Here is a 27,990-nt window from a genome sequence, read left to right as displayed (position 1 = left end):
CTATAGATAGATAGACGGGAGAAATGATCACAGATTACAGCAATGGAAAACCAATGGCCTTGCCCTTGTGACAACCTCAGCGGTTCTAAAGTCTTTGACTTGGAAAGAGGGAGGAGAGAAGGAGGAGAGAGAACAGGTGTATCAGGATGTGGGTTTGTCTCAGATAAAGGGGAGGAGTGAAGGCAGGGTGGAGTATAAAAGCATAAACAGTAAACAGGACGGGCTATTGTGGCGGGCATTGAAACGATGGAAGTCTACACAGCACTCTGTTTGGTGACTCTACTAGTTGCCCTCCTTTCAAAAGGTAAGAGACGAGATTCCCATTATTCCACTTCTTTCCTTCTATTGACTGGTGACTGGAGTCAAGGAGTTGGTCAGGTTATGGAATGGTGTTGGTGTTGGTGGTGGGTGATATGGGCCGTATTGACTATTTATAGAATACAGGCATAGCCAATAAAGACAGTCAAAGTAGGATGTCATGTGCCTTGTGACACAGGAGAGACCTGTTAGACTGTTTTGGGCCTTGAGGGTGGTCCTGTGCCTAATTTAAGGCAGAACGTTTACATTTGTCAAATATTTGTTTAACAAGCGGATGGATGTATGTTGTGTGAGCTAGGTATAATGTGTGTCCTTAAAGACATTTATCGGTCTAAAGCGGAGCATCATGGCAACATAACATAACTTCATTACACTGCAAAAGGGACAGTGTGTGTATAGGGTTTGTGGACCAGTTGAAGTTATACATCTAATTTCAAAACAGTAAAGAAAGGGAAGGGGGGTTCGAGCCCAAGTTGTGTCACAGCCGGCTATGACCGGGAGCTCCCAAGGGCAGCGAACAATTGGCCCAGCGTCGTTCGGGCTAGGGGAGGGTATAGGCCGGCTGGGGTTTCCTTGAACCATGTTTGCCTCCGACACATTGGTTCCCAATAGATAGCACAGCCACAAAGTCAAAATTGTCTATATCGTAAAAAAAATTAAAAAATAGCTTTTTGGGTTCTAATTTAAGGTTAGGGTTAAGGTTAGGTTTGAAATTGTAGAAATAAGCAGGGTTTATGACTTTGTGGCTGTGTTAACTAGTTACGACCCGAGGGGATGTCTTAGAGGATGCATGTCCGGATCTTCGCCTCTCCGAGCCCGTTGGGGAGTTGTTGCAATGAGACAAGGTCGTAAATACAAAATTGGATAACGAGAAAATGGGGTAAAATTTGATAGAAATTACAAACAAAATTACAGGGAAGGGGACAGCATAATACAATTTATGAGATGAAAGGTGAATCGCACACGTGACTTGGTGACAGAAAAAATTACAAACCATAATTAACACAGATGACTTCCCTCTTAGCCAGCTTGGCCAGGGGCCTAATTTATAAACGTTGCATAATGTCACATTAATATCTGCGTACGCCATTTCCTAAAACTGTGTGCGTGAACAAGCATTATAACTCCACCTGGAAAACACACTTCATTCACCTTTAATGGTGACAATGTATAAGGTTGCCATTCAACACTCCTTCCGTAGCCTCCAACTGCTCTTAAACACTAGTAAAACTAAATGCATGCTCTTCAATCGAACGCTGCTGGCACCCGCCCACCCGACTAGAATCACTACTCTCGACGGGTCTGACCTAGAGTATGTGGACAACTACAAATACCTAGGTGTCTGGTTAGACTGTAAACTCTCCTTCCAGACTCACATTAAGCATCTCCAATCCAAAGTTAAATCTAGAATCGGCTTCCTATTTCGCAACAAAGAATTTCACTCATGCTGCCAAACATGCCCTCGTAAAACTGACTATCCTACCGATCCTTGACTTATGCGATGTCATTTACAAAATAGCCTCCAACACTCTACTCAGCAAATTGGATGTAGTCTATCACAATGCCATCAGTTTTGTCACCAAAGCCCCATATACTACCCACCACTGTGACCGGTATGCTCTTGTTGGCTGGTCCTCACTACATATTCGTCGCCAAACCCACTGGCTCCAGGCCATCTATAAATCACTGCTAGGCAAATCCCCGCCTTATCTTAGCTCATTGGTCACCATAGCAACACCCACCCGTAGTCTGCGCTCCAGCAGGTATATCTCACTGGTCATCCCCAAAGCCAACACCTCCTTTGGCCGCCATTCCTTCCAGTTCTCTGCTGCTAATGACTGGAACGAACTGAAAAAATCTCTGAAGCTGGAGACTCTTATCTCCCTCAATAACTTTAAGCATCAGTTGTCAGAGCACCTTACCGATCACTGCACCTGTACACAGCCCTTCTGAAATTAGCCCACTCAACTACCTCATCCCCATATTGTTATTTATTTTGCTCATTTGCACCCCAGTATCTCTATTTGCACATCATCTCTTGCACATCTATCATTCCAGTGTTAATACTAATTGTAATTATTTTGCACTATAGCCTATTTATTGCCTTACCTCCATAACTTGCAACATTTGCACACACTGTATATATATTTTCTGTTGTATTTTTGTTTTGTTTTACCCCATATGTAACTCTGTGTTGTTGTTTTTATCGCACTGCTTTGCTTTATCTTGGCCAGGTCGCAGTTGTAAATGAGAACTTGTTCTCAACTGGCTTACCTGGTTAAATAAAGGTTAAATAAAAAATAAAAAATAAAAAAATTATTGGAAGTATTGGGATTAGACCACAGCAGTTTCTAAAAGAAAGAGCAAAGGCAAATCTGATCAAATGTTTTTGGAGGTGTTGCCAGAATGTTTTAATATTTTGCAGGACTTCTGCTGTATTTGGCAAAGGACTGTGATTGTTTCTAAAAGGAAAAAAACACGACAAATTGTTGTGGACCTGTTAGCAGAAGGTTTTAATTCAACAATGTTTTGTATTGACTTTTCCACCCAATGTAAATATGCTGCACTGCCTACCAATTAAGAATGATTGTCTACTCAAGAAATTTGAAAGGCTATGTCAATGGAAAATATAAACTGTCTGTTCCATTAAATTATATTGTAAACCGCGCTCCGGATCTCAGACCAAATACTTCAAATAGCTTATCTAATAACAGATGTTATTCTAGAACATCACAGTCAGAAAAGCAATGATTATGGAAATAAATATTTCTATTTTTAATTAGTTCAGATTATCAAAGATAAAATAAACAGATTTTTGCTCTTCTCATTAACGGCCTGCTTGCAATGCAATACTTCAACCACTAGAAATTGTGTGTACGCATGGTCTAAAGTTTACGTGGAGGTAAGCACATTTTCACCTCAAGTTCAGTTTTTTTTTTCAGTTCATATTTTTTAATTGACACATGCACAACATTTGCGGCCTGTATGACTGTGGTTTGTTCTTAGATCTAATACATCTGTAAAGCCAGTATCGATGCACCTGTAAAATGATTGACACTTGGTCTTCCTGTTTGTGCCACTGGACCTGACGTGAAAAAGACATACCTTAATTAGGCCTATCATTTTTTCACTGACGTGCGTGTGTGTGTGTGTGTGTGTGTGTGTGGGTGAGTGAGTGCGTGTGTGCGTGCCTTCTGAAGTGTTTGGAGAGTTGAGCAAGACCAATGAATGGCTTTTTAACACTAGTTCAATGAGCATGTAAAGGAAATGTTGTGCCTTCGGCTGACAATGACATATTCCATCTTAGTGGAAACTTGTGTCACCAATGCAATGCTCGTCTGTCCTTGTCTTAAGTGAGAGTACAGGGAGGAAATTGAGGTTCCAAAGTCTATGAACATTGGTGGTGACTGGCAAGATGTGTTTGTCCTCACACAAAACAGTTGGATGGAATAAAATAATATAATATGCCATTTAGCAGATGCTTTTATCCAAAGCGACTTACAGTCATGCATACATTTTTTTTGTGTGTATGGGTGGTCCCGGGGATCAAACCCACTACCTTGGCGTTACAAGCGCCGTGCTCTACCAGCTGAGCTACAGAGGACAGAATCTTTGATATGTTCATTATGTAACGCAATGAACTTGTAGAAACAAATCTCAAGTCTGATTTGTCTGTTTGCCTCTTTATGTGTTGTATACATTCATTAAAAAATATGACCTGATTTTAATTTAGTGGGTGGAGACTGAATGTGAAGCCAGCCAACCTGACAGTCACACCCACAGAGCACCCAGAAGTAAGGTGCTCCTTTAGCTGCACTGGTCTGAAAAGACAGAGTAGGTGAAAGTGTTAGTATGACAGACGTTTAGCAGTTGGCTTAATTTCACCTTTTAGATGACTTCAAATAAGTAGGTAAGGAGAGGAAGCCTCTTTAGACCATTGATTTGTCACATACTGAGAAGATTCAAAACAATAGTGGAGGCAAGAGAAGGGTGATTGGGGGATCTATCCTTTTTAGTCTTATCAATCACATTTTTTCAATCAATCAAATTTGATTTAGAAAGCCCTTTTTACATCAGCCGATGTCACAAAGTGCTATACAGAAACCCAGCCTAAAACCCCAAACAGCAAGCAATGCAGATGTAGAAGCAATACATTATAAAACGCTACCAAGTATTCTTTCATGTGAAATCCCCTTACAGTCCTACAGTACGGATTACTGTTTGTTGTGACGACATTGCTTCCTTTATAGGATGATTGTGCATTTTTTCTTGTTATCTTTTGTTTAGAGATTTTGTTTCCTGGTGAGCCTGTTTTTCTTTAGCTCTTATCTAAAGATACAGTATATATTTAATCATCCTCTTTATCTTACTCATAAGGCTTTGGTCCACAAATTATATTTATTTAGTATTAGTTCATTAGTATTAGTATACAATATAAAAATGTCTTAGTAATTCTGAGAGTAATCTATTCTCATAGGTTGTTTTAATAGGTAATGTGCTAATTAGTGTTAAACACACATTCTGGACAATGTTAAGTGCACAGTAGCATTAGGTAACACACACAGTGATGAAACTAGTTTTGACAGATGGCGTTTGGCTTAACAATCCACAGACTCATAACAAGAAAACAGTTTGACAGAGTTTGTTCACAGGAAAACTCTGTAGGGACACTAAATACACACATACTGTACAGTATCGTCAGAAAACACAATAATCATTCACAGCCAGCCACCTAGCCAGCCAGACAGACAGAGCTTCATGACTGTATGTAGCTACTATAAAACCAATGGAGTGCAAAGAGTTATGAATTACATGTTTGCCCACAGTGTGCCAAAACCAAACTGTTCAACTGTTTTCTGCTTCTCCTGTTTTACAGGGTCTCACTCTCAGTTGGATGGTAAGTCCCCTCGTTTTTCAATCAAATGTCAGTTATTTTCCTAATTGAACGACATAACCATGCACCTATTCACTGACTGTGAGCTTCCAATCTCTTCACTTCCTGTGTGTGCTCTGTTGTAATCCCTTGTCCATCTGTGTCTTTGTTAGTGTGTGGAATCTCTCCTCTCAACACTAGGATCGTGGGGGGTCAGGATGCTCCTCCAGGGAGTTGGCCATGGCAGGTCAGTCTGCAGAGATCTGGCAGCCATTTTTGTGGGGGATCCCTTATCAACAAAGAGTGGGTGCTGACTGCTGCTCACTGCTTTCCCAGGTGAGGACCCATAAAAAACACAGGGCTCAATTCAATCAAATCCGTATTGTAGTATTTCCACAAACTGTCACAAAGTAGGAATAATAATATATATTTAGATTTTCATGTGATCACATAAAACCACTAAATAGTTTTTGGGACAGTAAAAATACTTTGTAAACAGACTTTCCTCCCCATGTTTTAATTTACCAACCAAAATGAGATGTGGGAAGTAAAGGGAAGACGTTCGTAAATACGATAATACTCAAATATTGCTGAGGTGGGTGCTACCGGCCCTTCAAACATTTAATACACTTTTTCTCAGCACCAGTACATCAAATTTGGTGGTCTCCTTGGGTCGTCAGAGCCAGCAGGGCTCCAACCCCAACGAGGTAAGCAAGACGGTCGCTCAGATCATCCGCCACCCCAACTACCTCAGTAGTACCAGTGACAACGACATGTGTCTGCTGAAGCTCTCCTCCCCCGTGACTTTTACCGACTACATCCAGCCAGTCTGCCTGGCAGCACCAGGCAGCTCCTTCTATGCTGGCACTACTAGCTGGGTCACCGGCTGGGGAACCACCAGCAGTGGAGGATGTGAGTACACAGATATAGCTTGCTTTAAGTACTACTGATGATGGATCAGAATTCTGAGAGATATTGTCTTGTGTATGGGTTGAATGTGTCTCCTCAGTGTCCCTGCCCTCACCAAAGATTAGAGCTGGACGATATGGCGAAACATTTATATTGCGATAAATTGCCTGAATTGATGCGATAACGATGAATGGCACAATAAGTTTATAACATTCATGTACAACCCAGTATTTTTTATTACCCTTTAAACTACTACTACTAGTTTGATTGTTGTTGCCACCAATTTTCCCATTAACAATCACCCATATCAGCAAACTTATTTCATTTCAAATGTCTCTATCATAGGCTACTTATCTTAATGAATAATATCAGCAATGCCTGTAAGTGGTTGGTATGGTCGGTGTCGATAATTTTCCGTTTATCATCCCAGCGTCTGCTAAATTACTAAAATGTAAAAATGTAAATGCAGTGGAGGTGAGCGCACAGATATACTGTAGCTTGCATTAAGTACTACTGATGATGGAACAGAATACTGATAGATCTTGTCTTGTGTATGTTGAGGAGGACCTTTTTTTATGGGTTGAATGTCTCTCCTTAGTGTCCCTGCCCTCACCACAGACCCTACAGGAGGTGAATGTACCAGTAGTGGGAAACAGGCAGTGTAACTGTGACTATGGAGTTGGCTCCATCACTGACAACATGATCTGTGCTGGTTTATCAGCAGGAGGAAAGGATTCCTGTCAGGTAAAATGCCTTTTTGTTAACTAATGTAAAGCATACTGTGTCCATAATAAGTATATAGGTTATAGGTTGAGAGCTTTTGTGAAAGAGCACAGTTAGAAAAATATGGCAAACCAGATGGACATCATGAAAATGATCGGAGGAAGTTCAGGAGTAAAAACAAACAAAATATAATTATTGTAAAATTTGACTGTGTCCATAAAATTTATATAGTATGTACAGTGGGGAGAACAAGTATTTGATACACTGCCGATTTTGCAGGTTTTCCTACTTACAAAGCATGTAGAGGTCTGTAATTTTTATCATAGGTACACTTCAACTGTGAGAGACGGAATCTAAAACAAAAATCCAGAAAATCACATTGTATGATTTTTAAGTAATTAATTTGCATTTTATTGCATGACATAAGTATTTGATCACCTACCAACCAGTAAGAATTCCGTCTCTCACAGACCTGTTAGTTTTTCTTTAAGAAGCCCTCCTGTTCTCCACTCATTACCTGTATTAACTACACCTGTTTGAACTCGTTACCTGTATAAAAGACACCTGTCCACACACTCAATCAAACAGACTCCTACCTCTCCACAATGGCCAAGACCAGAGAGCTGTGTAAGGACATTAGGGATAAAATTGTAGACCTGCACAAGGCTGGGATGGGCTACAGGACAATAGGCAAGCAGCTTGGTGAGAAGGCAATAACTGTTGGCGCAATTATTAGAAAATGGAAGAAGTTCAAGATGACGGTCAATCACCCTCGGTCTGGGGCTCCATGCAAGATCTCACCTCGTGGGGCATCAATGATCATGAGGACGGTGAGGGATCAGCCCAGAACTACACAGCAGGACCTGGTCAATGACCTGAAGAGAGCTGGGACCACAGTCTCAAAGAAAACCATTAGTAACACACTACGCCGCCATGGTTTAAAATCCTGCAGCGCACGCAAGGTCCCCCTGCTCAAGCCAGCGCATGTCCAGGCCCGTCTGAAGTTTGCCAATGACCATCTGGATGATCCAGAGGAGGAATGGGAGAAGGTAATGTGGTCTGATGAGACAAAAATAGAGCTTTTTGGTCTAAACTCCACTCGCCGTGTTTGGAGGAAGAAGAAGGATGAGTACAACCCCAAGAACACCATCCCAACCGTGAAGCATGGATGTGGAAAGATCATTCTTTGGGGGTGCTTTTCTGCAAAGGGGACAGGACGACTGCACCGTGTTGAGGGGAGGATGGATGGGGCCATGTATCGCGAGATCTTGGCCAACAACCTCCTTCCCTCAGTAAGAGCATTGAAGATGGGTCGTGGCTGGGTCTTCCAGCATGACAACGACCCGAAACACACAGCCAGGGCAACTAAGGAGTGGCTCCGTAAGAAGCATCTCAAGGTCCTGGAGTGGCCTAGCCAGTCTCCAGACCTGAACCCAATAGAACATCTTTGGAGGGAGCTGAAAGTCCGTATTGCCCAGCGACAGCCCCGAAACCTGAAGGATCTGGAGAAGGTCTGTATGGAGGAGTGGGCCAAAATCCCTGCTGCAGTGTGTGCAAACCTGGTCAAGCCCTACAGGAAACATATGATCTCTGTAATTGCAAACAAAGGTTTCTGTACCAAATATTAAGTTCTGCTTTTCTGATATATCAAATACTTATGTCATGCAATAAAATGCAAATTAATTACTTAAAAATCATACAATGTGATTTTCTGGATTTTTGTTTTACATTCCGTCTCTGACAGTTGAAGTGTACCTATGATAAAAATTACAGACCTCTACATGCTTTGTAAGTAGGAAAACCTCCAAAATCGGCAGTGTATCAAATACTTGTTCTCCCCACTGTATAAGCTGGAAGTAGAGGCCTAAGCATTGTTGTTCACTAGTTTACTCCAATTAGGGAAGGGGTGGTGGGGTTGGAAAGTAATGAAGGGAAATATAATTTAAAAAAGGATATGTGTGTATGTATGTATGTGTGTATATATATATATATATATATATTATATTATTATATATATATATATATGCGAGAAAAAAAACATGGGGGATTGGAAGTGATGCAGACAATTACATTAATGGAAGTTACAATCTATCTGCAACATTAAAGCTGATCTACCCCCTAAAAAAAAGAAAAAAAAAGATTCATTTTTGTTTATTACAGTGTCAGTCAATTACACATTGGACCAATTCTCCAGACACAGGTTATACCTAATCCTAGAATAAAAAGTATTTTCAATAGAGATTCCCCAAAAATTCAATTCAAAATGCTTCTTCGTCTGAGACTAGGCTTCATCTAGGAAACCGACCCATTATATTTCATAATCCTGTGAAAATTCAATCTCAGTGACACTGTAAATCTGTCTATGCATAGGGGGACTCAGGAGGTCCGATGGTGAGCAAACAGGGTACTCGCTGGATCCAGTCTGGTGTTGTGAGCTTTGGCAATGGCTGTGCTCTGGCAAATTTCCCAGGTGTGTACGCCAGAGTTTCCCCGTACCAGACCTGGATCAACAGCCAGATCACCAGTAACCAGCCAGGCTTCGTCACCTTCTCCTCCAATGGGACTGACTCTGACCTCAGTGTCACCTGCGCTGGTCTGCCATCAGTCGGAACCACCACCACCCCTACTACCACACCTGCACGTACGCACCTATAGTCTAACTTGTGAATATGGCTAAACCTTGATGTGAATCTCTCTACCTCTGTAACAAATCTGACTACTGGATTACTCCCTTTTATCTGTCTCCTCTGCAGCTGTGGTGTGTGGCAGCGCCAGCGCCTCTTTGAACTCCCGTATTGGTGGGGGAAGCTCGTTGGCGACAGCAGGTACCTGGCCCTGGATAGCCAGCCTACGGAAGAACGGAGCACACGTCTGCGGGGGCACGTTAGTGGCGGTGGACTCTGTCATGAGCGACGCTAGCTGCTTCTCCAGGTAAGTTAACTCTACCTGTATGTGAAAGGGGAGAGCAAGTAGTTAAATTCTGGATTAAAATGTCAGTCCTTACATGATTCTAAGGAAATCTAGTCATATAACCTATATTTAGATTTTTCAAGGTGCCATTACATTAACATTTAATGACGCTTTCCTTTTCAAGACTCATGCAAAAGGTTAACCAAGGTTAATTAGTCCGACGTAGGACATTCGTACAATCATTGTGCTAGTGAAAATCCTTTTAGGGATAGCTGTGCAAAAACACCATCCATGTTTTACACAACCAGTGCTGCAGAAAGCATGGCCATGGTGTAATCATCATGTCAATCAGTGTCTGGATGTGACTGCATGGGGCCAACTGCGCGACGGACCTCCGTTTGCGTCACTCTCTGCATGGTTCTATGTACTGAATTTTTGGAACGGTCTGTATACAACGCTCTGTCGCTCTGTTTGCGTAGAGTGTGTAGAGCCCTTTACTGTAATGTACCAAATGGGAGAGCCATCAGCCAACATCTCTCCAAAACTACTGTACAATTCTGGTTTTACCATCCTGATCAGCTGGACAGTTTAAAGTTTTGATACCTTCATAGATACATACAGTGGGGAGAACAAGTATTTGATACGCTGCCGATTTTGGAGGTTTTCCTACTTACAAAGCATGTAGAGGTCTGTAATTTTTATCATAGGTACACTTCAACTGTGAGAGACAGAACCTAAAACAAAAATCCAGAAAATCACATTGTATGATTTTTAAGTAATTAATTTGCATTTTATTGCATGACATAAGTATTTGATACATCAGAAAAGCAGAACTTAATATTTGGTACAGAAACCTTTGTTTGCAATTACAGAGATCATACGTTTCCTGTAGGTCTTGACCAGGTTTGCACACACTGCAGCAGGGATTTTGGCCCACTCCTCCATACAGACCTTCTCCAGATCCTTCAGGTTTCGGGGCTGTCGCTGGGCATTACGGACTTTCAGCTCCCTTTCTATTGGGTTCAGGTCTGGAGACTGGCTAGGCCACTCCAGGACCTTGAGATGCTTCTTACGGAGCCACTCCTTCGTTGCCCTGGCTGTGTGTTTCGGGTCGTTGTCATGCTGGAAGACCCAGCTACGACCCATCTTCAATGCTCTTACTGAGGGAAGGAGGTTGTTGGCCAAGATCTCGCGAGACATGGCCCCATCCATCCTCCCCTCAATACGGTGCAGTCGTCCTGTCCCCTTTGTAGAAAAGCATCCCCAAAGAATGATGTTTCCACCTCCATGCTTCACGGTTGGGATGGTGTTCTTGGGGTTGTACTCATCCTTCTTCTTCCTCCAAACACGGCGAGTGGAGTTTAGACCCAAAAGCTCTATTTTTGTCTCATCAGACCACATGACCTTCTCCCATTCCTCCTCTGGATCATCCAGATGGTCATTGGCAAACTTCAGATGGGCCTGGACATGCGTTGGCTTGAGCAGGGGGACCTTGCGTGCGCTGCAGGATTTTAATCCATGACGGCGTAATGTGTTACTAATGGTTTTCTTTGAGACTGTGGTCCCAGCTCTCTTCAGGTCATTGACCAGGTCCTGCCGTGTAGTTCTGGGCTGATCCCTCACCTTCCTCATGATCATTGATGCCCCACGAGGTGAGATCTTGCATGGAGCCCCAGACCGAGGGTGATTGACCGTCATCTTGAACTTCTTCCATTTTCTAATAACTGCGCCAACAGTTGTTGCCTTCTCACTAAGCTGCTTGCCTATTGTCCTGTAGCCCATCCCAGCCTTGTGCAGGTCTACAATTTTATCCCTGATGTCCTTACACAGCTCTCTGGTCTTGGCCATTGTGGAGAGGTTGGAGTCTGTTTGATTGAGTGTGTGGACAGGTGTCTTTTATACAGGTAACGAGTTCAAACAGGTGCAGTTAATACAGGTAATGAGTGGAGAACAGGAGGGCTTCTTAAAGAAAAACTAACAGGTCTGTGAGAGACGGAATTCTTACTGGTTGGTAGGTGATCAAATACTTATGTCATGCAATAAAATGCAAATTAATTACTTAAAAATCATACAATGTGACTTTCTGGATTTTTGTTTTAGATTCCGTCTCTCACAGTTGAAGTGTACCTATGATAAAAATTACAGACCTCTACATGCTTTGTAAGTAGGAAAACCTGCAAAATCGGCAGTGTATCAAATACTTGTTCTCCCCACTGTATATACTGAACAAAAATATAAATGCAACATTTTACTGAGTTGCAGTTCATATAAGAAAATTAGTCAATTGAAATAAATAAATTAGGCCTTAATCTATGGATTTCACATGACTGGGCAGAACCACAGCCATGGGTGGGCCTGAGAGGGCATAGGCCTACTTGGGAGCCAAGCCCACACACTGGGGAGCCAGACCCAGCCAATCAGTATGACTTTTTCCCCACAAAAGGGCTTTATTACAGACAAAAATACTCCTCAGTTTCATCAGCTGTCCAGGTGGCTAGTCTCAGACGATCCCGCAGGTGAAGAAGCCAGATGTGGAGGTCCTGGGCTTGCGTGGTTACACATGGTCTGCAGTTATGAGGCCGATTGGACGTACTGCCAAATTCTCTAAAACGATGGCTTATGGTAGAGAAATTAACATTCAATTATCTGGCTACAGCTCTGGTGGACATTCCTGCAGTAAGTATGCCAATTGCACGCTCCCTCAAAACTTGAGACATCTGAGGCATTGGGTTGTGTGACAAAACTGCATATTTTAGAGTGCCCTGTCCCCAGCACAAGTTGCACCTGTGTAATGATCATGCTGATCAGCATCTTGATATGCCACACCTGTCAGGTGGCTCGATTATCTTGGCAAAGGAGAAATGCTCACTAACAGGGATGTAAACAAAGATGTGCACAACATTTGAAAGAAATACGCTTTTTGTGCGAATGGAACATTTCTGGGATCTTTTATTTCAGCTCATGAAACATGGGACCAACACTTTACATGTTGCGTTTATATTTTTGTTCAGTATACATAACCCATACATATCACATTCATAAGCAGTGTATATTATTTAATAAATACTTAAGTCAACAACTGCAAGTAAGAAAATATGAACTTGCTACAATCATTAATTGTATTCAAAATGATGACAATATTCATACTAAAGTTAGATGCACTATGCAGAAATCGCGCCGCCATTTGCCTAATTTCAGTTTATGTGACAAAACAAGCAGTCATTGTGTAGACAATCATTGTACCATCTAAACCACTGTGAAATATATTTTCCATAACCAAAAATATGTATTTTCAGCTGTTTGAGGCTGGTGTACAAAACTGAAAGTAAAAGATGCAAAAACAAAACTTCAGAACGGGAAGCAGAGAAATAGCACACATACAAAAGATCTACAGCTTGCTTTCAACGGGAATGAAAGATCTATAATTCACATTTCTATGCGAACTTGGTCGGGGTCGCCCAAAAAGTTAGATATTGTATGACGGGTGCCTACCTAGGGAGTAACACATTCTTCATAACACATTCATAACCCCTACATATCACATTTATAAGCAGTACATAAGCATTTCATAAGACAGCAATCAGAATGAAGAGTTTAGTGTCCCTCACTAAACAGACACAACTCATTCCGTCTCTCAAGCCAGCCCAACGTCTCTCAGTGGACCGTGATCCTGGGCCGTCTGAAGCAAAACGGTTCCAACCCTAACGAGGTAACCCTGAATGTCCTCAACATCACCATGAGCAACCTGACGGGCAACAACGTGGCCATCCTCCTACTGGCCAGCAAACCTATGTTGTCTAACTATATCCAGCCTATCTGTGTGGACCAGGGAATCAGCACCTTCAGCACAGGGACTAAGTGCTGGGTGGCTGGCTGGGGCACGGGCCAGGGTGGGGGTAAGTGGATGGACAACTGTCTGTGTGTTTGTGAGAAATGTGCCTGTTCAGGAACAACCTCTATAGCACCTAGACACTTGTGTACATCTGAAAGAATTGGAAAAGCAATGGTAGTACTGTAGGTCCACCTTTCCTCTGATAGGATAGGTGGGATTTTCACCATATTGCTTACACTCTATCCATGCCTCTCAGATGTACACAAATGCCTAGGGTAGGGGCTGGCTAGGGATTGTTTCCGAAAATATACGACTTTAGGAGTATGGGTGGATGTGTGTGTGTGTGTGTATTGGTATGATAAGTAATACACTCTCTCTCTCTCTGTCCTCAGCTGAGCAAGTCCTGCAGGAGTTCCAGACCTCTGTGGTGGACTGCGTGAATGTTTCATCTTCGGACAACATTTGCACCGGAACTGTGACACTACTGCAGGTATGGTACAGTTGATCTATTAATCTGTCCCGTCTTACTATTTTGCTTGCATCATGTTATTATCAGCACATAACAGTATAACCATATTAACCCATGCTTCTCTCCCCATAGGGTGATGTTGGTGGTCCTCTGATGTGTAAGCAGGGCAACTCATGGTTTCAGACTGCTGTGTTGACTGTCGGCAGCAGCAGCAGCAACACCACTAGCAGCAACACCACTAGCAGCAACACCACTAGCAGCAACACCACTAGCAGCAACACCACTAGCAGCAACACCACTAGCACTAACAGCACTAGCAAAGCACTATCGAGCCAGAGTCCCCGTATCTCCACCATCCAAGTCTTCACCAAAACCTCTCACTTTAAGAACTTCCTGGCTGACAAACTGGGACCCTTTCTATCCCCCACCACCGCCACCGCCACCGCCACCACCACCGCCACAAAGACCACAACCACTGCTACCATTGCTATCACAACCCCCTCAGTTAGTGGCAGCAGTGGAGCTTCCCCAGCCCACTCCTCCTTCTCTCTCTTCCTCGTCCTCCTCTTCTCCCTCTCCTCTGTCCTCCTGTTGGGTTGGAATTGACACTAAGCAACTCCATGGCAACCAAGCCCTTTATGTAACTTTCCACCAATCAAAAGTCTATTTTTCTAGCAATTCATCAATTTCTGTCAGTGACTGGCAGTGTCTGTCAAAGCCAAGATTGCAATGTTGAACTCAGGGAGCCTTCATCTCCAATCACTTGAATGATGAATGTTTACAACTTCCCCTTTGGCTTTGACATAGTAAAGAAAAACAATCAATAATATATATTTGTGCTGTCACAATATTTGTTGTGATGCTATGATTCAATATGCTTGATTTTCTGTTCAAAGCTATCTGGGCATGTGTTACATATTAATATCCAGATAAATATGACCGTAGTAGCACACTCGACTTTCCCCAAAGATTATAGTAGAGTCTATACTGGAGTATCTGTGACCCAAAATGGCACTTTAAGTAGCCTGCATGCACTGAACTATTAGATAGTCATTCTGCACTTTACTGGACATGTGCCATGGATTATTATATACTTAACAAACCACAATGTTATGATGATGGTTTTAACAGACTTGAATCCAAAATCCTGCCTGTCGAAGGTATATTTTGTATGAGATTTTGTATTTCATCATGTTTCTAACTAAGCTTTGAATATGACTGTGTGTTTTAACAACTATCTCGGTGTAAGCAGGGTAATCCTTAAATAAAATATGACACGTTTTTTATTTTCATGTTCTGAAAGCATTTTCTAAGATCTTTTGCTTTACTTGAAGAACCTTGTCTCTCCACCATCTTAAAGTGCTCTATGCAGGAAGTAGTCCTATACTGTATGTCAGTGATGAATTAATACAATTCCAAGACAAAAAATACATTGACAAAAATGTTTCTGTAATATTCAGTAAATAAATGTATGGTTGCCAGTTTGTGTCCCTTTGTCTAGTCAACTGTTTATCAATTTTGATTGTAGAAAAAAATCACAAAATTCGGAGTCCTCCAACAAGAGTCCTATAAATCTACCCTAATAATCCACACTAATCATGGAATTGTGATGACAACGGTCCAATTATCATGAAATGTGCACCAGGCTCCAGGTTTAAACTGCTACGTATGGCCTGCGTTCCATAATGATTCAAATAGGCTACATGTCCCAAATTATTGCACAACTTGTAATACGTTGGCCTAATATGATCCACTATTGCTAGCGATCCTCAGGAACAAACACACGGATGTGACAGAGGAAAGAAAGATAAACTAACGATGTAATGGAATGATGCAAAATGTAAGGAAACTAAAACTAAAGTGACCGATATAAATGTATGTGGGTATAACTGACAGTGGCTACCGATAGCGGCTAATATTTAACACGGTACAAATTGTAAAACATACAGTAAAAAGTCCAGGCATATAATTAAAACATTCTAGAAATCATATATCAATTCGGTAGGTTTGGCGCTATACTGTCATTTGCGCATGGCTACAGAAGATTGGATCTCCAAATGTAATTCTTGCAAGTTATAAGGCCAGCATTTCATAAACTTCACTGTGGAGAAGGTGATGAGTTTAGTTTAGTTTATTAGGATCCCCCTTAGCTACTATACAGCTACTATTCCTGAGGTCTACATAAAACGTACAAACACATTGACAAAGTATAGAACAGTAATTGACAAGAACAACAAGATATTACATGATTGTAAATAAAAATACAAAAATAAATAATTTCAGGAATAAAAAAAATGAATGCGCTTAACAAGTCACATAATTTAAACACTGTAACTTATGTGCAACTTATTTTTGAATGGCACCCTCATCTCTGTACCCCACAAATACAATTATCTGTAAGGTCCCTCAGTCGTGCAGTGAATTTCAAACACAGATTCAACCACAGACCAGGGAGATTTTCCAAAGACATTGAATATCCCTTTGAGCATGATGAAGTTATTACACTTTGGATGGTGTATCACTACACCCAGTCACTACAAATATACAGGCATCCTTCCTAACTCAGTTGCTGGAGAGGAAAGTAACCACTCAGGGATTTCACCATAAGGCCAATGGTGACTTTAAAACAGTTAGAATTTCATGGCTGTGTTAGGAGAAAACTGAGGATGGATTGTCGTAGAAATATTTGACTAATAATTAATCAACTTAAAAATATTTCTCAAGAGACTGGAACTTGTGAATTTAGACTTTTATTATTTGCATAACAAAGCCGAGCTTGCTCCATGGAGCAACAACTGCTTGTCCTGAACCGGAGTGCTCCTTTTTATACAGACACATGCATAGCCACACTGATACAGCTGATAGTTCCTCCCTATGTGAATGAATAGCATCTTTCAGTATCACATGTTGGCTACTCACGAGGGCTACTTGCGCTTCTCTAAATAGGGCCTCTGTATCTTATTAGTGGCATGACTCAAAAAATTATGTACATACGTACGTTAAAGAACAATCACACTCTGTATTGACTATATTCACTATGTAGGCATGCATCTGGAGTACAAAGTATCAATTATGTTCATTCTGTTTCACCATTATCATTTCATAACACATTATAAAACATATCCATTAATACTTAAACATGATTTAAACATGTCATCCATAACCCATTCTCAACCACATACATTTAAGCATTTATCATTTATCATCCTCCCTGGCCCTTGAGATTATGTGCATGTGGCCATGTGTCAGGTCATAAGGTCATAAGAAAAACGAAATGATAACACTAGTTCCATTGTTACTCCAATCTCCACACATGTTATTGACATACTCAGACCAGCTGCAGGGAGTTTATGAAAAACACATAAATGTCTCTGCTCTGTATTAACCCTTCAACTGGTTCTCAATCCATAAACATTTTAAGGCATATAGGTGTTTAATTCTACAACATATGTACTTGAAAATCATCCATAGGATCAACAACATTGTAGTTACTCCACAATACTAACCTAAATGAGTGAAAAGAAGGAAGCCTGTACAGAATAAAAATATTCCAAAACATGCATCCTGTTTGCAATAAGGCACTAATGTAAAACAAAACAAGATGTGGCAAATAAATTAACTTTATGTCCTGAATACAAAGGGTTATGTTTGGGGCAAATCCAACCCAACACATCACTGAGTCCCACTCAAGGATTGTGGTGGCTGCATCATGTTATGGGTATGTGTCACGATCGTTCATGAACGAGTCAGACCAAGGCGCAGCGTGATATGCATACATGTTTATTTAAAGGAATAAACAACCGACAAAACAAAACGTGAAGTCCAAGGCAGCACAACACAACATACCTTAACTGGAACAAGATCCCACAACCCACTTGTGCCAATAGGCTGCCTAAGTATGGTCCCCAATCAGAGACAACGAGCGACAGCTGCCTCTGATTGGGAACCACACGGGCCAACATAGATCTATACATACTAGAATGTACAACATGGACAAACACAGCAAGGAAAATACACACCCTGACTCAACATACAAGAGTCCCCTGAGTCAGGGCGTGACAGTACCCCCCCGCCCCACAAAGGTGCGGACTCCGACCGCACAACATAAACATAACAGGGTAGGGGCCGGGCCGGGTGGGCATTCCGCCTCGGAGGCTGTTCCGGCTCAGGGCGTGACGACCACTTACTCTCCGCCTCCCTGTTGCGCCCCTGGTCTGGTCTGGACCTCGGCGCGCTGCTTCCCCTCTCCTTCCTCCCACGAAGTACCAAGCCCTGTCTGGACCCTGGTGTGGGAGACCCCGAACCTGGAGAGGGTCTGACGTCTGGGTCTGGACTGGAGCCGCTGACCGGAGCTGGACCGGGCACCGGTGGAGCGGACTGCACAGGCTCCGGACTGGAGCCGCTGACCGGAGCTGGACTGGGCACCGGTGGAGCAGACTGCTCTGGCTCCGGAATGGAGCCGCTGACCGGATCTGGACTGGACCCCGGTGGAGCGGACTGCTCTGGCTCCGGAGTGGAGCAGCTGACCGGAGCTGGATCAGGCACCGGTGGAGCGGACTGCTCTGGCTCCGGAGTGGAGCCGCTGACAGGAGCTGGACTGGACCCCGGTGAAGCGGATTGCTCTGGCTCTGGAGTGGAGCAGCTGACCGGAGCTGAACTGGGCACCGGTGGAGCGGACTGCTCTGGCTCCGGAGTGGAGCAGCTGACCGGTGCCGGACCAGGAACCGGTGGAACAGGCACGGGCCGTGCCGGACTGGACACACGCACCACTGGCTTGGTGCGGGGAGCAGGGCCGGGCTGGACCGGGCTGGCGACGCGCACCACTGGCTTGGTGCGGGGAGCAGGAACGGGCCGTACCGGACTGGCAACGCGCACCACTGGCCTGGTGCGGGGAGCAGGAACAGGCCGGGCCGGGCTGGCGACGCGCACCACTGGCTTGGTGCGAGGGGCAGGAACAGGCCGGGCCGGGCTGGCGACGCACACCACTGGCTTGGTGCGAGGGTGAGGAACAGTCCGGACCGGGCTGGCGACGCACACCCCTGGCTTGGTGCGAGAGGCAGGAACAGGCCGGGCCGGGCTGGCGACGCGCACCACTGGCTTGGTGCGAGGGGCAGGAACAGGCCGGACCGGGCTGGCGACGCGCACCACTGGCTTGGTGCGAGGAGCAGGAACAGGACGGGCCGGACTGGCTTGGTGCGAGGGACAGGACTGGGTTCCTTTATTAACCCCCGCTCCTTCTGCTGCCTAACCAGCTTCTCTCGCCGTGCCTCTACACTTTCCTTCTCCCTTATAGCCTCCTGTAGCGCCTCCCTCTGACCGAATAACTCCTGCTCCCTCTGAACCAATCGCCCCCGTAACATGGTGGCCTCCTCTCCTAACCTGCAGATCCGCCCTGTCGCAGCCTCCTGCTGCCTCGTCGTCCACACCGTGTGCCCCCCCCAAAAAAAATTATTGGGGTTGCCTCTCGGGTCTCCGTCGTCGGCACTCCTCTTCCCGTGAGGACTCCTCCGGGAGCCCCCACGAGTTAGGGAACAGAAACTGGTCGTCGTCGTCATCCTCCGACTCCTCAGTATAATACTGTTCCCACTCCTCTTCCCAAGGTCGTAGGGACCCAAACTGAAAACCAACCGGGTGCAGTGGTCGGGGCTCTTCTCTCACGCTCCCCGACCACCCCTTTAGCCACCCCCCGGCTTCCGTGTTGCCGTTGCTCCTCTCCTGCCTGGGCATCTACCTTCGCCCATGGCCCTTTCCCCGCGAATATCTCTTCCCATGACCACAATTTGCCCACCTGTGCCATGGCTATTCGCTCCTCCTGGGCACGCTGCTTGGTCCTCGTTTGGTGGGATCTTCTGTCACGATCGTTCATGAACGGGTCAGACCAAGGCGCAGCGTGATATGCATACATGTTTATTTAAAGGAATAAACAACCGACAAAACAACAAAACGAAACGTGAAGTCCAAGGCAGCACAACACAACATACCTTAACTGGAACAAGATCCCACAACCCACTAGTGCCAATAGGCTGCCTAAGTATGGTCCCCAATCAGAGACAACGAGCTACAGCTGCCTCTGATTGGGAACCACACAGGCCAACATAGATCTATACATACTAGAATGTACAACATGGACAAACACAGCAAGGAAAATACACACCCTGACTCAACATACAAGCGTCCTCTGAGTCAGGGCGTGACAGTATGCTTATCATTGGCAAGGACTAGAGTTTTTTGGGGGGATAAAAATTTACAGAATAGAGCTAAGCACAGGCATAATCCTAGAGGAAAACCTGGTTTAGTCTGCTTTCAAACAGACACTGGAAGACAAATTCACCATTCAGCAGGACAATAACCTAAACCACAAGGCCAAATATTCACTGAGTTGCTTACCAAGACGACATTGAATGTTCCTGAGTGGCCTAGTTACAGTTTTGACTTAAATCGGCTTGAAAATCTATGGCAAGACTTGAATATGGCTGTCTAGCAATGATCAACAACCAACTTGGCAGAGCTTGAATAATTGTACAAATAATAATGTATAAATATTGTACAATCCAGGTGTGCAAAGCTCTTAGAGACTTACCCAGAAATACTCACAGCTGTAATCGCTGCCAAAGGTGATTCTAACATGTTTTAACTCAGGGGGTTGAATACTTATGTAATCAAGATACATTAGTGTTTTATTTGTATAAATATTTTTTGTGAAAATGTTCGAATTTTTCTTCCACTTTGACAGAGTATTTTGTGTAGATTGTTGACAAAAAAAGTATATTAAATCCATTTTAATCCCAATTTGTAACACAACAAAATGTGGAAAGAGTCAAGGGGAATATTTTGACGACACTGTACATATTCATATATACAGTACAGTCAAATTAGATCTTTAGAAAGAGGCGCTTTTTGACAAGTAACCTCCGGTAACCTCTAGCATTTCACGATGATATGTTGATATGCTTCAGTTTGCTGCCATATGACTTTTCACATTTGTCTCCGGCGATCACAAGGTAAATAGATCTAAAACAATTGTCATTTATATTTACAATCCCCTTATCCAAACGGCTTATTCATTTACCTGGCTCTTATGAATAGCCCTTATCAATTTTGTAAATTACAGTACATGGAGAATGGTGTTATTTCTATCGGAAAAGAGAATGTAGATGTTGTTCCACTTGAAACCGACAGGTTGCTGGACCTTATCGTTTCATCACGTGTAAAGTCATGGTCAGAATACGGCGTATCAGTAGACACACCTCCGACACATTTCTTTGATCTCCACCCCCAATGAATAGCGGGTGAATATCATGCTATTCAAATGGTTAAATTCAAGGTTAGAGTAGAGAGAAAAGTGCATAAAAAGGGGAATTACGTTCCATTTTCGTGCACTTAACTCGGGTCAGAATTCCCATGTAAGGGAAGTAGAGGATAAACTGCTTTCTTGCTATCTGTACAGTATATCAATGCAAATATCAGTGAGGATACTCTTGAGCCCAGCCAAATATGGAATTTCTTAGGTCTAAAAGACAAATTCTCTTTACATTTCCATTACATTTTAGTAATCTCTCTTATCCAAATCCAATAAAATTTTATTGGTCGCATACACATATTTAGCCACATATGCGGCGATCATCCGTTCACCTACTCTGCATCTCACAAAGACAAGGCGGTTGGAACAAAAATCTCAAATTTGGACTCATCAGATCAAAGGACAGATTTCCACCGGTCTAATGTCCATTGCTCGTGTTTCTTGGCCCAAGCAAGTCTCTTCTTCTTATTGGTGTCCCTTAGTAGTGGTTTCTTTGCAGCAATTCGACCAGGAAGGCCTGATTCACGCAGTCTCCTCTGAACAGTTGATGTTGAGATGTGTCTGTTACTTGAACTCTGTAAAGCATTTATTTGGGCTGCAATTTCTGAGGCTGGTAACTCTAATGAACTTATCCTCCGCAGCAGAGGTAACTCTGGAGCTGTGTTCCAATACCCATACTAACCGCCTAACCGTACTATTTGTGATGTAAATTGCGTATGTAGTATGCTTATTGGTCATAGTATGGATATGGTTAGTATGCCAAAAGTTCCCAGATATCGTAATAAATTCGCCAAAATAGGAAGTATACAAGCAGTGGACACTATTTCCGTGCTTTTAGGGCCCATAATGCAATTCTTCAGAAAATGGGTGTGGCTTCACAACGTTTTTAGATTAGTAGAAAATGGAAAATATGCAGCCAAAGTCCAACGAGAGCGGATACAAATTCATTGCTTTAACTAATTATGACAAATGTTAAGAAAATGTTGAGCAATGTAATAAAGTAATGACTTTTCAAGTTACGTTATGTTGGCTGACAATTTGTTAGCTACACTATCCTTACGAACCGCATTACAGCAGTATGTACCGGTATGTTAGCTAGTTACCTAAAGTTAGTTGGCTACTAATACATCGAACATACCAGGCAGTATATTAACTATAATTTAACTAACTACCCAACGTTTATTGACTTGATTATTCACATCATTCTTAGCTAAGTGGTATAGTCATTGTGCGTTCTCAATGGACATTGTGAATTCTGGCTATCTACTCCGATTTCAGAGCACTTGTCACACCCTGACCTGGAGAGACTGTTATTCTCTAGGTAGTTTGGTCAGGGTGTGAAACTCTATGTTAGAATTTCTATGTTTAGGATCTAGAATTGTATTTCTAGGTTTGGCCGGGTGTGATTCCCAATCAGAGGCAGCTGTCGCTCGTTTTCTCTGATTGGGGATCATACTTAAGTAGCCTGTTTGCGGGATCTTGTTCCGTGTTAGGCTTGTATGTGTTTAGCCTGAGGACTTCACGTTACGTTGTTTCTTGTTTGTTTATGTTTATGTTTATTGAGTTAAATAAACATGTACGCTTTTCACTCTGCACCTTGGTCTGACCCGTCTCTCAACGTTCGTGACAGCACTCTCTTCTGAGTGTGCCAGAGCACAGAATAATTGATGAATTTACGAACGCTCAACAACCGTTGAATATATGGCCGGTGTCAGAAAACGTAGGCAAATAAAAAACGCTTAATTAAATTGTTGCCAGCAGCACAGGTACAGTCACAAACACTCTAGATAACATGAAAACAGCCTGACCAGCTCTGCTAGGGCGAGTAAAATGGTCAGATTGAGATGTTCTCACATTTGTGTCTGGAAATAGCTAGTAAGCTAGCCATTGTTAGCCAGTTAGAATATACGAACACACCCAAAATGGTAAAATGTCTAGCTAGTAATTTGTTATGGTAATAAGCTAGCAAGAGGTTACATAACAACAGCATCAACTTCCGGTAGACAGGCGAAGAGCTAGTATGCTCAACTGAAAGGATACCGTTCGTTTACAGAATATTAAAATGAACTAATAGTATATACAGTCATGGCCAAAATTGTTGGCACCCCTGAAATTTTTCCAGAAAATGAAGTATTTCTCACAGAAAAGTATTGAAATTACACATGTTTTGCTATGCACATGTTTATTTCCTTTGTGTGTATTGGAATAACACAACAAAAAACAGGAAAAAAGCAAATTTGACATAATTTCACACAAAACTAAAAAAATGGGCCGGACAAAGTTATTGGCACCCTTTCAAAATTGTGGATAAATAAGTTTGTTCCAAGCATGTGATGCTCCTTTAAACTCACCTGGGGCAAGTAACAGGTGTGGGCAATCTAAAAATCACACCTGAAAGCAGATAAAAAGGAGAGAAGTTGACTCAGTCTTTGCATTGTGTTTCTGTGTGTGCCACACTAAGCATGGAGAACAGAAAGAGGAAAAGAGAACTGTCTGAGGACTTGAGAACCAAAATTGTGGAAAAATATCAACAATCTCAAGGTTACAAGTCCATCTCCAGAGATCTAGATGTTCCTTTGTCCACAGTGCGCAACATGATCAAGAAGTTTGCAACCCATGGCACTGTAGCTAATCTCCCTGGACGTGGACGGAAGAGAAAAATTGATGAAAGGTTGCAACGCAGGATAGTCCGGATGGTGGATAAGCAGCCCCAAACAAGTTCCAAAGAAATTCAAGCTGTCCTGCAGGCTCAGGGTGCATCAGTGTCAGCGCGAACTATACGTCGAAATTTGAATGAAATGAAACGCTATGGCAGGAGACCCAGGAGGACCCCACTGCTGACACAGAGACATAAAAAAGCAAGACTACAGTTTGCCAAAATGTACATGAGTAAGCCAAATTCCTTCTGGGAGAACGTCTTATGGACAGATGAGACCAAGATAGAGCTTTTTGGTAAAGCACATCGTTCTACTGTTTACCGAAAATGTAATGAAGCCTTCAAAGAAAAGAACACAGTACCTACAGTCAAATATGGTGGAGGTTCAAAGATGTTTTGGGGTTGTTTTGCTGCCTCTGGCACTGGGTGCCTTGACTGTGTGCAAGGCATCATGAAATCTGAGGATTACCAAAGGATTTTGGGTCGCAATGTAGGGCCCAGTGTCAGAAAGCTGGGTTTGCGTCCGAGATCATGGGTCTTCCAGCAGGACAATGACCCCAAACATACTTCAAAAAGCACCCAGAAATGGATGGCAACAAAGCGCTGGAGAGTTCTGAAGTGGCCAGCAATGAGTCCAGATCTTAATCCCATTGAACACCTGTGGAGAGATCTTAAAATTGCTGTTGGGAAAAGGCACCCATCCAATATGAGAGACCTGGAGCAGTTTGCAAAAGAAGAGTGGTCCAAAATTCCGGGTGAGAGGTGTAAGAAGCTTATTGATGGTTATAGGAAGCGACTGATTTCAGTTATTTTTTCCAAAGGGTGTGCAACTAAATATTAAGTTAAGGGTGCCAATCATTTTGTCCGGCCCATTTTTTGAGTTTTGTGTGAAATTATGTCAAATTTGCTTTTTTCCTGTTTTTTTTGTGTTATTCCAATACACACAAAGGAAATAAACATGTGCATAGCAAAACATGTGTAATTTCAATACTTTTCTGTGAGAAATACTTCATTTTCTGGAAAAATTTCAGGGGTGCCAACAATTTTGGCCATGACTGTAGTATATAGTATATCCTCATTAAGTATGTAGTATACAGTATGTTAGTATGGGTATTCGAACACAGCTTGGGTCTTCCTTTCCTGTGGTGGTCCTCATGAGAGCCAGTTTCATCATTGCGCTTGATGGTTTTTGCGACTGCACTTGAAGAGACTTTCAAAGTTCTTGATATTTTCCGGGTTGACTGACCTTCATGTCTTAAAATAATGATGGACTGTCGTTTCTCTTTGGTTATTTGAGCTGTTCTTGCCATAATATGGACTTGGTCTTTTATCAAATAGGGCTATCTTCTGTATATCAACCCTACCTTGTCACAACACAACTGATTGGCTCAAATGCATTAAGAAGGAAAGAAATTCCACAAATTAACTTTTAACAAGGCACACCTGTTAATTGAAATGCATTCCAGGTGACTACCTCATGAAACTGGTTGAGAGAATACCAAGAGTGTGCAAAGCTGTCATCAAGGCAAAGGGTGGCTACTTTGAAGAATCTCAAATATATTTTGATTTGTTTAACACTTTTTTGGTTACTACATGATTCCATATGTGTTATTTCATAGTTTTGATGTCTTCACTATTATTCTACAATAGTAAAAAAAAAGAAAAACCCTGGAATGAGTTGGTGTGCCCAATCTTTTGACTGGTACTGTATATATACAGTGGGGAAAAAAAGTATTTAGTCAACCACCAATTGTGCAAGTTCTCCCACTTAAAAAGATGAGAGAGGCCTGTAATTTTCATAATAGGTACACGTCAACTATGACAGACAAATTGAGAATTTTTTTTCCAGAAAATCACATTGTAGGATTTTTAATGAATTTATTTGCAAATTATGGTGGAAAATAAGTATTTGGTCACCTACAAACAAGCAAGATTTCTGGCTCTCACAGACCTGTAACTTCTTCTTTAAGAGGCTCCTCTGTCCTCCACTCGTTACCTGTATTAATGGCACCTGTTTGAACTTGTTATCAGTATAAAAGACACCTGTCCACAACCTCAAACAGTCACACTCCAAACTCCACTATGGCCAAGACCAAAGAGCTGTCAAAGGACACCAGAAACAAAATTGTAGACCTGCACCAGGCTGGGAAGACTGAATCTGCAATAGGTAAGCAGCTTGGTTTGAAGAAATCAACTGTGGGAGCAATTATTAGGAAATGGAAGACATACAAGACCACTGATAATCTCCCTCGATCTGGGGCTCCACGCAAGATCTCACCCCGTGGGGTCAAAATAATCACAAGAACGGTGAGAAAAAATCCCAGAACCACACGGGGGGACCTAGTGAATGACCTGCAGAGAGCTGGGACCAAAGTAACAAAGCCTACCATCAGTAACACACTACGCCGCCAGGGACTCAAATCCTAAAGTGCGAGACGTGTCCCCCTGCTTAAGCCAGTACATGTCCAGGCCCGTCTGAAGTTTGCTAGAGTGCCTTTGGATGATCCAGAAGAGGATTGGGAGAATGTCATATGGTCAGATGAAACCAAAATAGAACTTTTTGGTAAAAACTCAACTCGTCGTGTTTGGAGGACAAAGAATGCTGAGTTGCATCCAAAGAACACCATACCTACTGTGAAGCATGGGGGTGGAAACATCATGCTTTGGGGCTGTTTTTCTGCAAAGGGACCAGGACGACTGATCCGTGTAAAGGAAAGAATGAATGGGGCCACGTATCGTGAGATTTTGAGTGAAAACCTCATTCCATCAGCAAGGGCATTGAAGATGAAACGTGGCTGGGTCTTTCAGCATGACAATGATCCCAAACACACCGCCCGGGCAACGAAGGAGTGGCTTCGTAAGAAGCATTTCAAGGTCCTGGAGTGGCCTAGCCAGTCTCCAGATCTCAACCCCATAGAAAATCTTTGGAGGGAGTTGAAAGTCCGTGTTGCCCAGCGACAGCCCCAAAACATCACTGCTCTAGAGGAGATCTGCATGGAGGAATGGGCCAAAATACCAGCAACAGTGTGTGAAAACCTTGTGAAGACTTACAGAAAACGTTTGACCTGTGTCATTGCCAACAAAGGGTATATAACAAAGTATTGAGAAACTTTTGTTATTGACCAAATACTTATTTTCCACCATAATTTGCAAATAAAATCATTGAAAATCCTACAATGTGATTTTCTGGATTTTTTTTTCTCATTTTGTCTGTCATAGTTGACGTGTACCTATGATGAAAATTACAGTCCTCTCTCATCTTTTTAAGTGGGAGAACTTGCACAATTGGTGGCTGACTAAATACTTTTTTTCCCCACTGTATGATGGGATGTATAGACATTATGGACAGTATATGGATAGAATATGTAGTATATCTGTAGAATACTTAAGATAGAATGGTTTATGTACAGCAATAGTTAAATAGGATAGGCCTTGACTATAATACATTATATGTATATGAATTGTGTAAAACAGTATGTAAACATTATTAACGTGACTAGTGTTCCATGACTATGTACAGTTGAAGTCGGAAGTGTACATACACTTAGGTTGGAGTCGCTAAAACTCGTTTTTCAACCACTTCACAAATTTCTTGTTAACAAACTATATTTTGGCAAGTTGGTTAGGACATCTACTTTGTGCATGACACAAGTAATTTTTCCAACAATTGTTAACAGACAGATTATTTCACTTATAATTCACTGTATCATAAATGTAAATGTAAATGTATCACAATTCCAGTGGGACAGAAGTTTACATGCACTAAGTTGACTGTGCCTTTAAACAGCTTGGAAAATTCCAGAAAATGATGTCATGGCTTTATAAGCTTCTGATAGGCTAATTGACATAATTTGAGTCAATTGGAGGTGTACCTGTGGATGTATTTCAAGGCCTACCTTCAAACTCAGTGCCTCTTTGCTTGAAATCATGGGAAAATCAAAAGAAATCAGCCAAGACCTCAGAAAAAAAGTATAAAGTATAAACACCATGGTACCATGCA

The 27,990-nt window shown here is 42.5% G+C and overlaps 1 protein-coding gene across 1 annotated transcript in view; it reads left to right on the top strand.

The window, feature by feature from the left end:
* Positions 1-246: 246 nt before the first annotated feature.
* LOC311103831 (transmembrane protease serine 9) overlaps positions 247-27,990 on the top strand; it is a gene marked incomplete at both ends in the record, with an annotated part of 55,620 nt that continues 27,876 nt past the window's right edge. Inside the window, 10 exons of the mRNA XM_084145468.1 lie at positions 247-304; positions 5,195-5,215; positions 5,365-5,527; positions 5,832-6,103; positions 6,699-6,844; positions 9,194-9,464; positions 9,577-9,754; positions 13,373-13,629; positions 13,958-14,055; positions 14,167-14,538. Of these exons, the coding sequence (XP_084001594.1) occupies positions 247-304; positions 5,195-5,215; positions 5,365-5,527; positions 5,832-6,103; positions 6,699-6,844; positions 9,194-9,464; positions 9,577-9,754; positions 13,373-13,629; positions 13,958-14,055; positions 14,167-14,538 (1,836 nt within the window). The remainder of the gene's footprint in view (positions 305-5,194; positions 5,216-5,364; positions 5,528-5,831; positions 6,104-6,698; positions 6,845-9,193; positions 9,465-9,576; positions 9,755-13,372; positions 13,630-13,957; positions 14,056-14,166; positions 14,539-27,990) is intronic.

Source organism: Coregonus lavaretus (assembly GCF_964263955.1).
Source record: "Coregonus lavaretus genome assembly, chromosome: 28".
NCBI classification, from domain to species: domain Eukaryota; kingdom Metazoa; phylum Chordata; class Actinopteri; order Salmoniformes; family Salmonidae; genus Coregonus; species Coregonus lavaretus.
Note: the sequence above shows the minus strand (reverse complement) of the source record. Positions and strands in the feature narration are given on the sequence as shown.